Source organism: Tauraco erythrolophus, chromosome 8 (assembly GCF_009769465.1).
Source record: "Tauraco erythrolophus isolate bTauEry1 chromosome 8, bTauEry1.pri, whole genome shotgun sequence".
In the NCBI taxonomy this organism is placed as follows: Eukaryota; Metazoa; Chordata; class Aves; order Musophagiformes; family Musophagidae; genus Tauraco; species Tauraco erythrolophus.
The window spans coordinates 32,572,668-32,586,633 of record NC_141472.1 but is presented as its reverse complement, the minus strand read 5'-3'; the positions used below and the strand labels follow the sequence as shown (position 1 = coordinate 32,586,633).

Below are 13,966 nucleotides of genomic sequence, written 5' to 3'. Positions count from 1 at the left end.
GAAACACCTAAAAATCAGACCACTACTTCCTCTTGCCTTATCTTCCCACATAGTGGAGATTTAGAAACAGTTTTATGCTCTGTTGAGGCATTTGAATGGGAGGTGCCAGCTCAGTGGCATCGACACCCCACTGCCTTCCCCCAGAGGCACCTGCAGAGAGCTGGTGTGGGCTGCTAAGCACCATGCAGGAATTAGAGCTGTGTTTTTCTACATGGTGTGTGATTCTCTGCATTCATAAACTGCTTAGTGTAAAAATCAGCAAAATGGACAGTCAGAGCTGCACGTGGAGGAGATCAGAATGGGCCTTTGCTGCCTCCTCAGCATAACATAGCGCATCAGCCTTTGAGCCTTGCTGCTAAAGTCTTCCCTGTAGAAGGTTCCACAGCAGAAGCTTTAGAGATAGCAGGGGAAAGTTATCAGCTCAGAAATTCCCGTCAGCAGAAATAGAGCAACACCAGGACCTTATCACAGACTGCAGGATATATTTGTATGTGTAATATCTACAGCGCTTCTGCCTGCGAACTTTCAGACATGAAGTTGTACGTGAAGTTGAGCACAAAACTAGCTTTCTAGAGGGCACAGCCTGGATTTTATTAATTAATACTTTGGGGGAGAAAAATCATGGCCGTTGCCCATGCTGTAAAACATAAGCCGGTGATTTCATTTTGCATATTTTGCACATTGTTGCAACCATTTCCAAGAGGCTTTTTAATTGATACGAATTATTTTGTTTTCTTCTCCTTGTCTATGCTGTTGAGTTTAATACCATCTTTTTGTTCAGTTCATGTGCAGCACTGTGGATCTTGCCAGCTGCATGGCCGCAGAATACAACATCACTCCTGACCGGGTAGACATATGCCTTATCAGCAACCTGACTTCCAACTACAGCCTGGGCACCTTGCAGGGATTCTGTGACAGTCCTTTGCCCAACTGCAACTTTCCAGAGGTATTGCTTGAAAAAAAAATGAGTCGCAGAGCTTGATCCAAGAAGGGGCTATAAAACCTGTGTGATAAATCTCAGTGATTCAGAGGAAAGCAAGGTTGCTCCTGACTGACGTTATAGGACTGACAAAGGCTACTACGCACAAACTTAAGTGTCTGAAGTTATTACCATGAGTCCACATTAATCTTTAAGTTCTTTCAGGGCTGAATAATCAGTAGGCTTTTATAATTGTTGGATCCTGCCTGTAGCAGAGGAAATGGCCTTTCCCCATGAAGTCCTTAATGGCATGCAGAACTGCAAGTCATTTCAAAGGAGTTTGTGGGCACTCAATGTGACTTGAAAATCGGTTCACTGAAAATCAGTGTCTAGTCATAGATATAACGCTTCCCTCCATTGTTCTATGTCCTGATGAAAAACTTCACTTATATCTTCTTTCACTAGGTATGATAGATTCTGGCCTCAGGCAGGTTAGCAGCCCTGATGGTGGTCTACTTCAATTTGCAAATGCAAATCCTACGTCTTCAGATAAAAATGCTTCTAATGCCAAAAAAACCCAGATATATTTTACACACTGGTAGAATACTTTGCCAAAGAAAAATGATCTTTTTGCATAGCTATTCAAGACCTTTCTCTGAGTTTTTACATCATGGCCATTATGTGTGTTGTCTACTGGAAATTGAAAAGGAAAAAAAAAATCTGTCTAGAATGGGGGCAGAATTTACATCAAGATCATCTGGATTTATGGGGACCTGAGAGGTTTATGGCTGATCTGTTATCATCCAGATGTCCAAGGTGCTACTGAAAGCCCTGATATCCCGCTGAACCTGTTTCCATTTAGCCTAACAGGAATATGATCCCTATCTGATTCAGTGAGGTTTCTGAGACCACCATTACTGTGACTTTCAGCCCTGCAAAGACTCTTAGTATATCCGCAGAAAGACCCAGGAGCAAAATCTGGCACAATGGAGAACCAGAAACCATCTGTGCCCATCATGAAGTTGGCAGGAGTGCTGGATCAGGACAGAGAGGGATTTTAAGCAATGAGGAACAATGGTTTTGCGTGCTCAGGGTGCTATGGCAGCATCGAGCCAGGTCATGCTGGCCAGTGGGATAAGAAGTGAGGATTCCCTCCCCTGTGCTCTGCAGGGCAGATGTTGGATCTGGTACAGGCATTGTCTGTTGCTCTCAGTGTGCTTTCAGGATATGGTGGGATCCTACTCCTTAGCCACAGGGAACATCCACCGTTTTGTAGAAACTGAAGGGTCGAGTTACAAGCTGTATAAGTTATTTTCTCTAATTTAATATATCAGTGATGAACTATTAATAAATGAGCTCAGAATATAAGCATATTTCTACTTCAACTAGGCTTGCTTTCAACTGAAAAGATGGATTGCCTCAGGCATCTGATAGAGGTTTTTGGTCAGACAGAATGGAAGGTTAAATCTTCACAGTTTTGATAGCAAGTAGGTGATGAGGTGGATAACCTGCCTCTCTTCGTTTTACATCGATGCTAGCTTTCCCAGGAGCCATAAATGGCACCTGCAGTCTGCAATTGCATTTGAAAGCACCGGAATGCTGAACATTCAGCTCTCAGATTGGCAGAAGTTGCTCCCTCAACACCCAGGTGTGGCGGAGGCCGACACTACCTCACATGCGAGCACTTCTGCAACCACTGGCAGAAAAAATGATCGTGGTGTTGGGCATTGGCAGAAGTTTGTCCAGCCCGTATCTTGCTGGTGGATTCAGTGTGTCACATCAGCAGGGGCAATACTTTCCAACCGGCCCCAAGTGGGTATCTGTCCTGCTGGTGTGAATTGCTAATACCCTTGGTCTCATGTATTGTGTAGATATCTGAATTTGAGACCAGAATTTGACCTTAAAGCAGGAAGTACTCCAGCATAACTGGATGGTGCTTTCTGCTAATTTGGTATCCGTGTCCAGGGCAAACCTACATCACAACCTTGGGTACCGCTATGCCTCTTGAGTGTAAGGCAAATCATGAAGAATGCAAGAGTTTTCTTCTCCATCGATTCAGTTTTAACACTTAAATCCCCTGTAACGTGGGAGGATCCCACAGGCAGCCCCAGGTTTACATGTTTGGTCAGCTCAACTACGTAACTCCCAATCCCTCTCTATCCCTCTGTTTAGTTTCCTTTGTTTTCAGTTTTGATTTATCCAGCTGACATTCATCTCTCTTCTGTTGTTTTTTTTCCCTTTTTGTCTTTATACAGTACTTTACCTACAGTGTCTTATTGAGTCTCCTGGCCTGCTCTGTGTTCCTTCAGATCAGCTGTATTGGAAAACTGATCCTTATGTTAATCATTGAATTTATATATGTTCTCATTGTGGAAGTGCCAGGGGTCAACCTTTTTGACAATGCAGATCTCCTGGTTACAGCTAACACCTAGTAAGTGCCTTTCACTTCTGAAATCTTCACCTAATTTCCTTCACCCAATGATTTCAGTGTGACATTAGATAGACGGGAGCGCCGAGGCTGTGGTGCGAGCAAGGGAAGTGCATGATACCAGAGAAGGCGTGACTGTAAACTAAAGGCTCTGTAAATGCTGCTCTCCACCTCTGAAGAGTAGAACACAGTTCCCTTTAAGATCTTTTTAATCTGGAACTTGACTAATGAACTATCTATTAATAAGAAAATATAACTGGAATCGGAGTGGATCTGTGTTTCTTTTTCTTCCAGAAATGGGGAGCTGTAGTTAGTCATTCTCACTTCTTCTGGTATTACGCTCCCAATATAGAAATGTCTTTTCTCAAAAAAGAAAAAAACCAACTCCATCAAACTTGAGCTGGCTCAGGGGTGTGATAATGAACCACTGAGATGTTCAGACATCTGGTCTGTTCAGCGCAGGTTGGGGTGGTGGAATGGTGGTTGACATTTGACTAGTGATCTCGTGTCAGTTGCCGTTGGACACATGTCCACGTTTGAAAATCCAGCATCGCAGCCAGTCTCAGCGCAATTCCCAGCACAGGGGTCTAGGCTAAGTGGGAGTTGACAGTTGCCTTTTTGGATACAAAAAGTAGTTTGTCATCACCAGGTCACATGTCAATCATGATAGTAACCTCCTTCCCCTGACATGGTTACCCCTCTTCTGAAGGTCACTCCGGGGAGGGAAATTTAGCACATCTGCCAACCTGCTCTGCTCCACAAGTTTGATTTCCCACTGGGAGCTGCATTGCTGTGTTAACTACTTGTTTTGATGAATTCCCCTTGTAGGCAACAATAGTACTTGAATCACTTGAATGTGACTCAATAAAATCATGACGTTGTCTAAAGGTGAACATGGTGCTAGGATGTGTAATAAGGAGAGTTGCCTGTAAGACATGAGAAGTAGACCATTGCTGTATTTGGGTGTGGGAAGGCCAAACCTGGAATATGTTTTCCAGTTTGGGGCAAGAAGGCAAGTTCACGATAATGGAGAGTCCAGAGCAGCAAAGAACAATCAGAGATCTAGAAAGCACCAATTTAGGTGAAATATTTGTCAAGGATGATAGCTGTGTTTGCTCCTGTCTTGGACAGGAGAGTGGTTGAGAGGATTCCCATGGTCCTTCCCAGTACTATCTTGTATGTTATAAACTAGCTTGTGTAGTTGCTCAAATTTCTTAACAGTCATTAACCCTTTCAAGCCGGATGCATCTGGTTACTTCTGTCCTTCACATAAATATTCCATGATTTTAGCATTCCTGTGTGCCCAGTAATGATTAATGGAGGTAAGGCTTTTACTGCCATTGGCAGTAATCACTTAAATTATTTTGTTAACTCAAGCAAACGAAATTATGTAGGAAACTCCATGGAGCTCTCTGTGGGGGTATGGGGAGAATGAGGTTTCCCTCCTCTTTTTGCAGATGTTATGTATTCCAACAGCAGAAGCTATTGAGCATTTTCTAGCACAATTAGAGAAATAAAAGCATTTTATATCCCAAATATCATTTCATTCTTGTAAGTCAAGCAGTAAGAGAAATTACAGCACTTAGAAGTACGATTTACATCACAATCAAAGTGTCAGTAATAAAGTGGAGAAGGTTAGCATGTTTTCCCAGAAATAGCTTGCTGTGATGCTATATTATCTCTCACTAACTGGTATTTGTTTTGTCCGAAGAGCTCCATGGACTGCTGTTTATTGTCCCGACATCTGGCAGTCCATTTGTGTGTTGTGGGAAAAGGGAGCTCAGCGTGTAGCACATAGTTCAGAGGTGTACCTTATTGTCCAGCTGGTATTAAAAAAAAAACACCATGACCTCATACTACTTTAATTGGGTGCCTGTGGTAGCTACATAATTACTGTCTGCTCTGCAGCCTTTATGGCACTCTGACTAATTAGAAGTGATGCAGATGTCACTTCACACTTCTGTGTACAAACCAACCCAGCATGCAAGCAACTGAAAGGCTGATGATAGTACATTGGGAGCTGCTAGACTTGACTGCAGCGACACACCAGTGTGGTGACGTGTGAAGTATAACTGGTTGCATGTTGCTGCTGTCATGTCACCTTTTCCCTGTGCAGACGGTAAAACTAATGCATTGGTTTTAAAGATGTCATGGACCAATGTGATCTTCGAAGTTGAGTTCCTACATAGTGGAGCCCAAAGAGCTTTGCCCAGTGATTTGTTCATCAAGCCCATCAATTCTGTTTGAGCTCTGGTTTGTGGTTGAAGGCTGTCTGTCCTTGGCATCGTGGCTGTGAAAAGGGAGATGCTCCTGTCCTAGGGGAGCTGTCCCTGAATCAACCACGTTTCCTGCTAAAAATGTGCACTTAACTTGAGTAAGAGTGTATTTGGCACGCTTCTCTCTGTGTTACCTTCCAGTAAAGAGCCATCTGCTACTGGAAGTGTCTGTTCCATGTGAGAGCAACCTACCAATGCAACAGCATTATTGCTTGCATGGGGCATTTTCACTCCTCCAAAGCGTTACTGTAAATATTGGGTTTGCTCCATTTCATAGTCTCTGCTGAGGATTTTAGAGCAAACGTAACACCCACAGTGAGCTGCAGCCCCAGTGCAGAGGGTCAGATCTGCCATGCTCCCATCATAAGACAGTGTGATAATGGGGGGCAATCAGTCATCCTTGGCCAGGTAGTGATTTAGGGGAGTAGGGGAATAACACTGCATGTGGGAAGTGTCTCCAGCTCCAACTAGATCCAACCTTTAGTATGGGAGCTGCTGTCCCCGGGACTCCCCAACTGGGTCCACATCTAAGCACACGTGTTCAGTGCTGGAGCTGACCGAGAGGCCCCACAATAGATCGTGTGCAAGACAACAGTGGGTTGCAAAATCCATGTCAGAAAAAATGCCATGCTCAGACGTGCAGAAAATATCTCGGAACAAACAAGGTTAGAGAGTCATTATGCTTTTATTTTTTAATTTTATGCCCAGTTAGGCTCCCTCACCTATTTTGATTTTGATGATTTGTAGCTCTGATTCTGTAGTGAGAGGTCCTCCCCAGCCCCAGAAAACTGTGGCCTGAAGCTCTCAGGACAGCTATGAGTTTCTGAGGGTAAAGACGTATCATGTTAGTAGCCTGCAAAGCTGTGATTGCATCAATGCCACTACACAAATTTTAGCACTGATCTCCTCCTTTCCATTTCAATAGCGTTTTAAAAGATACACGTACCTGGTTCTCAGCCACCTAATACTCCACCCACACTTGAGAAGAAACTCAGCAGTGTTAAGCAATCGATCAGTCAGGAACTCAGCCAGCTACTACCTACCAGAAAACTCCTTTCCATCTGCTCACTGTAAGAAAAGCACACCCTCCATCTTCTCCAGCAGCTCTGCTTCCTACGAGTACTTTGCCGTGTTGTGGATAGTAACAGCAACGCGCGCAAGGGCTTTCTGTACGTACTCGTGTGCGGTGCCCATAGCTAGGCACAGCACTGGAGAGGAGCAACTTGCAGAAGAAGGGAGTAGTGCTAGAGTTAAAGGAATTAAATGCATCTCCACAATTCGTGGAGAGGAGAGGAGCTATCCCTCACAAAATAGCAGCCTCAAAGCTTCCTTCTTTAGGTCAAATTTTCCAGCCTGACCTAATGAAGTAGTGACGGATGCACAAGCCTTTGCTAAGTATCCCACACTGACACTAAAATCCCTAATGATTCTCTGACTCTTAATGCTTCTTAGATATTTTAACCACATTAACTATGGATCTTTGAGTGTAGCGCTGTCGACCTTTTTTCTCCCCCACTCGATCTTTTCGTAGTTTTCTGCTTTAAAGAGCTGTAGCCCCACGCAGTGTTGGCGGCGCCGCATTGCAGAGGTGCTGTTGACTGAAGTACAGGAGGAGGAGTGCTGGGGGGGAGCAAACACTCTGCTAACCTTGTGTTTATGGGTTTTTTTCAGTGTGTCTGCAAATGCAACGTTATCATGGTGAGTCACTTTGGCATGAAGTATTTTTATGGGGTTTTAGTAGGCATTTTCTGTTCACAGGGTGCAGTATCAGCACGTCTGGTACTTGACTATGCATTGCTGTGAGCTGGTGCAAGACACTGCAAATGCCCTAAGTGGCCGCAGTATTGCCCTTTTGTATGTATGCCTATTCTCAGAGCATCTTCTTTCCTGTGGGACTTATGTCAACTTGCTTTAGAGCACTTCATAGAGCTTACTTGTAATTACAAGTCAAAGGTTTTATTAAAAGAATATTTTCATACTGTATAACCCTGTAATTCAGATTTAACAGTTTTTATTTGCTTGCTTGTCAGGAGGGGTGGGAATGTGTCTTAGTGCTCTTTTCAGTTTATAGAATACTTACAAAACAAAGGCCATTAAGAAGTGACTAATTAGAGAAGCAGTAAGTGTAGAACAGTTCCAGACTTAGGAGGCTGGGGAAGCCAGTGCAGGAAACACAGTGAATGCAATCTGAAGAGCTGTCAGCATTTTGGTTTTGCCAAGCATAGTGGTGGCTGAACAGGTATGGCCATTCTCTAATAAATGGCTTTTATATTGATGTTAACCCTTTTTAAGAAGTTGGATTAAATTTCCAGTTTCAAAGTTCTGCTTTAGAAGCCAGCACCTATGAGCCAAAATCCTCAGCTTTTTGCAGATATTGTTTGTCCCCTTACGAACACGTGCTTTGAGAAGAAAGAAAAAAGCCTTTTCTTGGAGGTTGGTTAGCCTTAAAGTGAGAACTGGGGCATGTGGCTAAGCTGTGTTCCTCCACGCTGAGTCTTACTGGAAATTCTGCTCTTCCATTGGCTGCAGCTCTCCAGCGATGACACGAGTTGCGCTGAAGATTGTGACCCCTGTCATCATTACTGTCTTTGTCCTGGCACTGTACTTGCATGCCCAGCAAGTGGAATCCACTGCAAGGCTTGATTTCCTCTGGAAACTCCAGGTTAGTGGGTGTTTGCTGTGTTGGAGGAATGTACATAGTCACTGACGTTAGTACAAAACTACTGAGCTATTCACTGTCGAGTTGAGGAGTGTTATAAAGTGCTTTTGAATTTAATTTAGATCTGCTTTGTAACTGGGCATACTAGTAACCTTCTGCTCTTCCTTGCTACTTTGCATACTCAATGCCTCTCATCCTGGTTATTTACTTTAACCTCTTGTTTCCCTGTAAATGCACTTTGGATGGTCCCCACAGTAAAGGGTTGTAGAGCGGAATGAATTCTGGGTTAATGAATTTGGGCAACTGAGCCTGCCACTGTTGCAGGAACCTGTAACAACACCATTTGTAAATATAAGAAGCTCATATTCGCTGCTGAATTATTTCCCAGAGTTCAGTGAGCTTTAGTTCGCTGTGTTCAGGGGTGTGAAGGATTCACATTTGCATTGTCATTCACTTTCTTGTTAAGCAGTGGGAACTGGCTTGATATCCAACCTTCATTAGCCCCCAGGCAGCAGTACCGGATAACCAGCACGTTACAGGTAATGCCACTGTGCTCCTGTCCCTGGGGTCCGTGTTAATTTTTTTTACTACTTGTGCCCATGGGTGATGCTGGGGCATCGTATGTGATTCTCAAGTAAGCAGGACAGATACCAGCTCAGCCCAGGACTCGTAGCTGGAGGACCGCAGGACTGCAGGTTTTATATAGGTTTTTTGCCTTCTGGATGGCAGGGCTTCGTTCTAATAACAGGTCTCAGCGGTTTGACTAGGAGGCGCTGAGGAAGCACCACTTAATTAAAGCTCCTTGGGAAGCAGATAAACATTGTTATCCTCCTTTATAAATGGTAAAACAATGGAAGGGATGAGCTGACTTGCCTGTTCCAGATCTAGGCTCAGCTGGCCAAAGCATTTGCTTCCCCAGGCAGAGTCAAGAGTTTTCCTTGTTCTGTCCAGACATATCACCTCCTCAAGAGTCCTTCCTTATTTAACTTCATTTCCAGTTTCAAATGTCCTGTTTCAGAGACCAGCATCCACGAGAAAAGTCATAAGCGCTTTGCAAGTATTGCTTGTGCCTTTGCCAACATGTAATTAAGGGATGCAGGGAGGTTATCCCTTCTCCCCTCTCAAAGCGAGGGCTGGAGATTATGGCTGAGCTATGTTTGTCCACGCCAAGACCCAAGTGTGCTAGGAAAGTCTTTCCCTTTTCTGGCTTGAGCTCTCCAGCTATGACAAAAGTCTCTGGGGAAAAAAGGTTTGAAGAAAACCCATTTCAAAAGGCTGTACGTTTTGCCTGGTGCCTTTGCTGAAGCAGAGGATGCCGTACACAGGACAGGTCTTCGGGGCTCCCATTAGCCGAACCACTGTGTGCGACCCCTGTCTCAGCTGTGCTGTCCCCAGTCCTTGCCTGACCCAGTTTTTTCCTTTGCTCAGAAATATTCAAAGTGGCAAAAAGTAAAACAAGAGGGGAAGCTACTGCTGTCATGAGGTAATGCGGGAGAGAGAGGAGATCAGTACACAAACAAACCAGAAGCAATGAACTGAGGTAATGCTGGTACCGTGCAAGTCTGCAAAGAGAAATCAAATCTGGTTCTGGAGTCTGATTAGTCTAGTGAACTCCTCTGAATGCTTCTTTTATTTTAGTCACAGTGGCCTAGGTACATCCTAGGTGCATCCTTCCTGAAGCTCTGGTTCCATCTGAACATTAAACCCAAATCCATACCCATTAGTGCAGAAACAAGACAACGCATCCTCTTCACGTTCCCCTTCACCCGCCGTACCCCCACTAGCGCAGGAGACAGGGGCTTTACAGGCTGCTGAAAAGTCCTCTCCAGAGTGTCAGACCTGCCTGTTTCATGGGCTCGATGGTACCTGTACTTCATGGCTGTCATTGCACCCTAGAAAACCTTGTGGAAAGGGAGGGCCCTTTTATTTAGCTACATGAGCGTTTGGGGAGGAGAGAGAGGATTGGAATTCAATGCCACTCACACAGTCAGACTTTAGCAATGATGAGCTGTGTTTGTTCTCCTGAAACCTGTTGTGCTTGACTGGGAAAGCCAAATGTGTGTTTTTGTGGATGGTAGGATGGTGGTGGAGTTCCCCAAAAGGAACAGAACATGTAGAGGTTACCCAGTTCTGGGCCCAGAAATATAGCAACATTGGATTTTGGTTTTATTCTATGTCTGCTTTTACATACATGTGTGCACACAAAGAGATGGACCATCTTCCACTGCAAAACACAAGTTCCTGCATCTCTCTGGTTCTGCCCTCCTTTGCAGTTTTCCCCTTTCTTCTGTTTCTGTCTTCCTTGCAAGTTCATTTTCAGCTTTTTTTTCCCTCCCCAGAGCGGTTACCAAAAGAGTAAACACATCACTGTCTCTCTCTCCTAAACTAGGCCACTGAAGAGAAAGAAGAAATGGAGGAGCTGCAGGCCTATAACAGACGCCTCCTCCACAACATTTTGCCGAAGGACGTGGCAGCCCATTTCTTGGCTCAGGAGCGGCGAAATGATGAACTGTACTACCAGTCCTGTGAGTGCGTGGCTGTCATGTTTGCCTCCATAAGCAACTTCTCAGAGTTCTACGTGGAGCTGGAGGCCAACAACGAAGGGGTGGAGTGTCTGAGACTGCTCAACGAGATCATTGCCGATTTTGATGAAGTAAGTCACAGAGTGAACCGAATCAATGAGTTTGGTTGGGCTTTGCTGAGCTCCTGAAGGAAGGTGGCTTATTGAGTCCTTGTGCCATGGTTCATTTTTCCTTGCTCTAGAAGTCTTTCATTCTCCCCCCTCCCCCCATTAAAATCTCTTCCGTTCCCTTGTTGCTCCTCTGAATATCTAATCCCCTTTCTTCCTATACTTGAGTAGTGGAGGCTCTGTCCAGTGCTTGCACCAAGGGAGGACGCGTGGCAAGGACATTACCGGCATGTATGTGTTTTTCAAGGTTTATTTGCATCTTTTGCTCTTCTCTTGTGAAACAGATTATAAGTGAAGACCAATTTCGGCAGCTGGAGAAGATCAAGACCATCGGCAGTACATACATGGCTGCGTCGGGCCTCAACGATTCCACTTACGACAAGGAAGGGAAGACGCATATCAAAGCTTTGGCTGATTTTGCCATGAGGTTAATGGACCAAATGAAATACATTAATGAACATTCATTCAACAACTTCCAGATGAAGATAGGTAATGTCACTGTGTTTACAGGATTAAGTACAGGTAGTGGTCATTCCCAGCTGGGATTTTATGGAGAGTAAAAACCATAGACGTTCCTTTAGCTGTACAGTGGCGTTAATTGTCTTATGCCTGGTGACCACTTTGGCCTCTCTGAAACATCAAAGCAGTTTTGTTAGGGTAGCAGCGTTATTACTGAAGCTCCCTGGAGAATCAGGAGCAGTTGGGCAACTGACCTTGGCGCAGGGAAGCTCTTACCACAGGATGGGCTCACATGGTCGCTGAGCTTGGGCTCATTTTGCCTGTGATGCGCTCCCTGCCCTCCCCTGTGGTCACCGGCTCTGCCGTTTTTGGACATTAAATTGTCTTTCAAGTCAGGGAATATAAGGATTCAGAAAAGGAGAAGGAGAAGGAATGTGAGGATGTTGTGTGGTGTTTGTTCTGGAAGGCCACCAGGCTGCTGCCTCACAGGCACTCAGCATCACTGCAGCTGTGTGCTGACTTCCAAGTGAACAGTTTGCTTGGCAGCCAGATGGCAAATAAACCTTATCCTGTTATCTGGTACTGGAAGGTAGGTCTGGATTGAGCAGATTGAGCCCGTGCTACCAGTCAGACAGGCATGATGGATCAAAGAAGCCAACTTTTCTTTAAAAGTTTCTTTCCTCACACTTTGGCTAGACATATGTCAGCATGGCTAGAACCAATGAACCTCAGGATGTATTTTATTGTCTGAAAAATAGCTTGCCTCGAGCTTCATGTGGTTCACATGTGATGGATCTGAGCGCTGTGGGATTTCTTCTCTCCTTCCAGGCCTCAATATTGGCCCTGTCGTAGCTGGGGTGATAGGAGCACGCAAACCCCAGTATGACATATGGGGCAACACGGTGAATGTAGCCAGCCGAATGGACAGTACAGGTGTGCCTGACCGGATTCAGGTAAGGAATTCACTGGAAAACTGCATTGCCAGCCCTGTGCCACTTTCACGTTTTGCAACGTAATTAGAACTGGAAGTTTGGTTTCATTTTATTCCTTTATGCTATATATTTCTTCACACGGTACTGAAAGGAAAGCCAACTGGGAAACGCTACCGGTACCATCACGTTTTGCTTGTTAATCCTGACCAACTTTGCCACCTCTGGTCAAAAACTCGCGGTTCAGTTGTGGGTGGAAGTGTTGAGCTGGCACTGCTGGCACTGTGAGCACAGTCCTGCTGCGATGATGAGTCACTCGTGCTGCCGGCGTTGCTGTCCGGCTACGTGCAACTGCAGGTCGTTTGGTTTCCCAGGGGCTTGATTCAGATACGTGTTTCTGTAAATCACACCTCTGTTCACAACACTGTGTGTGTCGTGAGGCCAGCAGGGATCCAGGCGTCAGCAGGATGGGAATATACAACTAGAGCAAGACGACAGTTTAAGGGGTTAATGGAAACTGTCTTGCAACCCAACATCTCCTTGGCCTTCAGACAGTGACCTTTCCAGTGATTCAATTCCACTGTCTTGCTTTCGCTGAGTCAATGTCCACAGCAACGAATTGTCATTCCTTGGGGAAAGTGCTGAAGGGATGTAAAAATAGTTGAGTAACTGATGTAAAACCCAAGAGGGGAAGCCATGCTGTTTCTTTCCAATTAAGCTGTCAGTTAACTGGATCAATATTTATCCAACACCCTTTCGACTTTCCTACAAGACAATCCCTCAACAATTTTTATTCTAGTTAAGCGGATCAGCAGAGCAATGTTACAGCAACAGGAAGTCCGAAGTGGCAATATTTAAAGCCACCTGAAAAAGGGTGAGAAAATACACTGCAATAAATATCCCAGGAAATCTGGTATTTACACTTCTGCTCTGCAGTACAAGTGATTATTTTTTAATGGCATCTGCCCAAGGAATTTGGACGCTGGCTGGATTATTCCATTTGTTTGGTCTTTCTCATTGCCCCTTACCTTCTCTTCTATAAAAACAAATCCCTGAATGACACCTTCTAAATTACACATCCACTGTATAATTTTTAAGCCATTTTTTGAGAGCTTTTAAAATATTTTTAACCTGTTTTCCTACTACCACTCCAGTGATACAATGAATGCATCCAAGTACCCTGAACTGCCAGGTGTTTGTAAAAACCAGACTTGTTTCTTTTTATCCTTTGACCTCCTCGAAAAATGCGGTTCTCTTCAAATTGTGTGCCCCACGTGAATTCTGTAGTTTCTCCGTTTCTAAAGGTGGTGTTTGTTCTGCAACTTGTGCCAACCTTTTAGTAACTGATATGCAAAAGTTGACTTAGAAACGAAATAGGTGATCCTACTTTAATTTTGTCCATGGATTACTCCCAAAGCAAATGAAATGACTGTGTGGAAGGCACAACAAGCATCTGCTTACTCTTGTTTATTCTGCAGGTAACTACAGACATGTACCAGGTTTTAGCAGCCAACAACTATCAGCTGGAATATCGAGGGGTAATTAAAGTCAAAGGCAAAGGAGAAATGACCACCTACTTTCTAAACGAAGGGCCTCCCATCAGTTAG

At 44.5% G+C, this 13,966-nt stretch overlaps 1 protein-coding gene across 1 annotated transcript in view; it reads left to right on the top strand.

The window, feature by feature from the left end:
- ADCY5 (adenylate cyclase 5) overlaps positions 1-13,966 on the top strand; it is a 228,041-nt gene extending 214,075 nt beyond the window's left edge. The window contains exons 14-21 of the mRNA XM_086615250.1: positions 782-946; positions 3,175-3,350; positions 7,295-7,321; positions 8,153-8,285; positions 10,672-10,935; positions 11,256-11,460; positions 12,259-12,383; positions 13,838-13,966. Of these exons, the coding sequence (XP_086471376.1) occupies positions 782-946; positions 3,175-3,350; positions 7,295-7,321; positions 8,153-8,285; positions 10,672-10,935; positions 11,256-11,460; positions 12,259-12,383; positions 13,838-13,966 (1,224 nt within the window). The remainder of the gene's footprint in view (positions 1-781; positions 947-3,174; positions 3,351-7,294; positions 7,322-8,152; positions 8,286-10,671; positions 10,936-11,255; positions 11,461-12,258; positions 12,384-13,837) is intronic.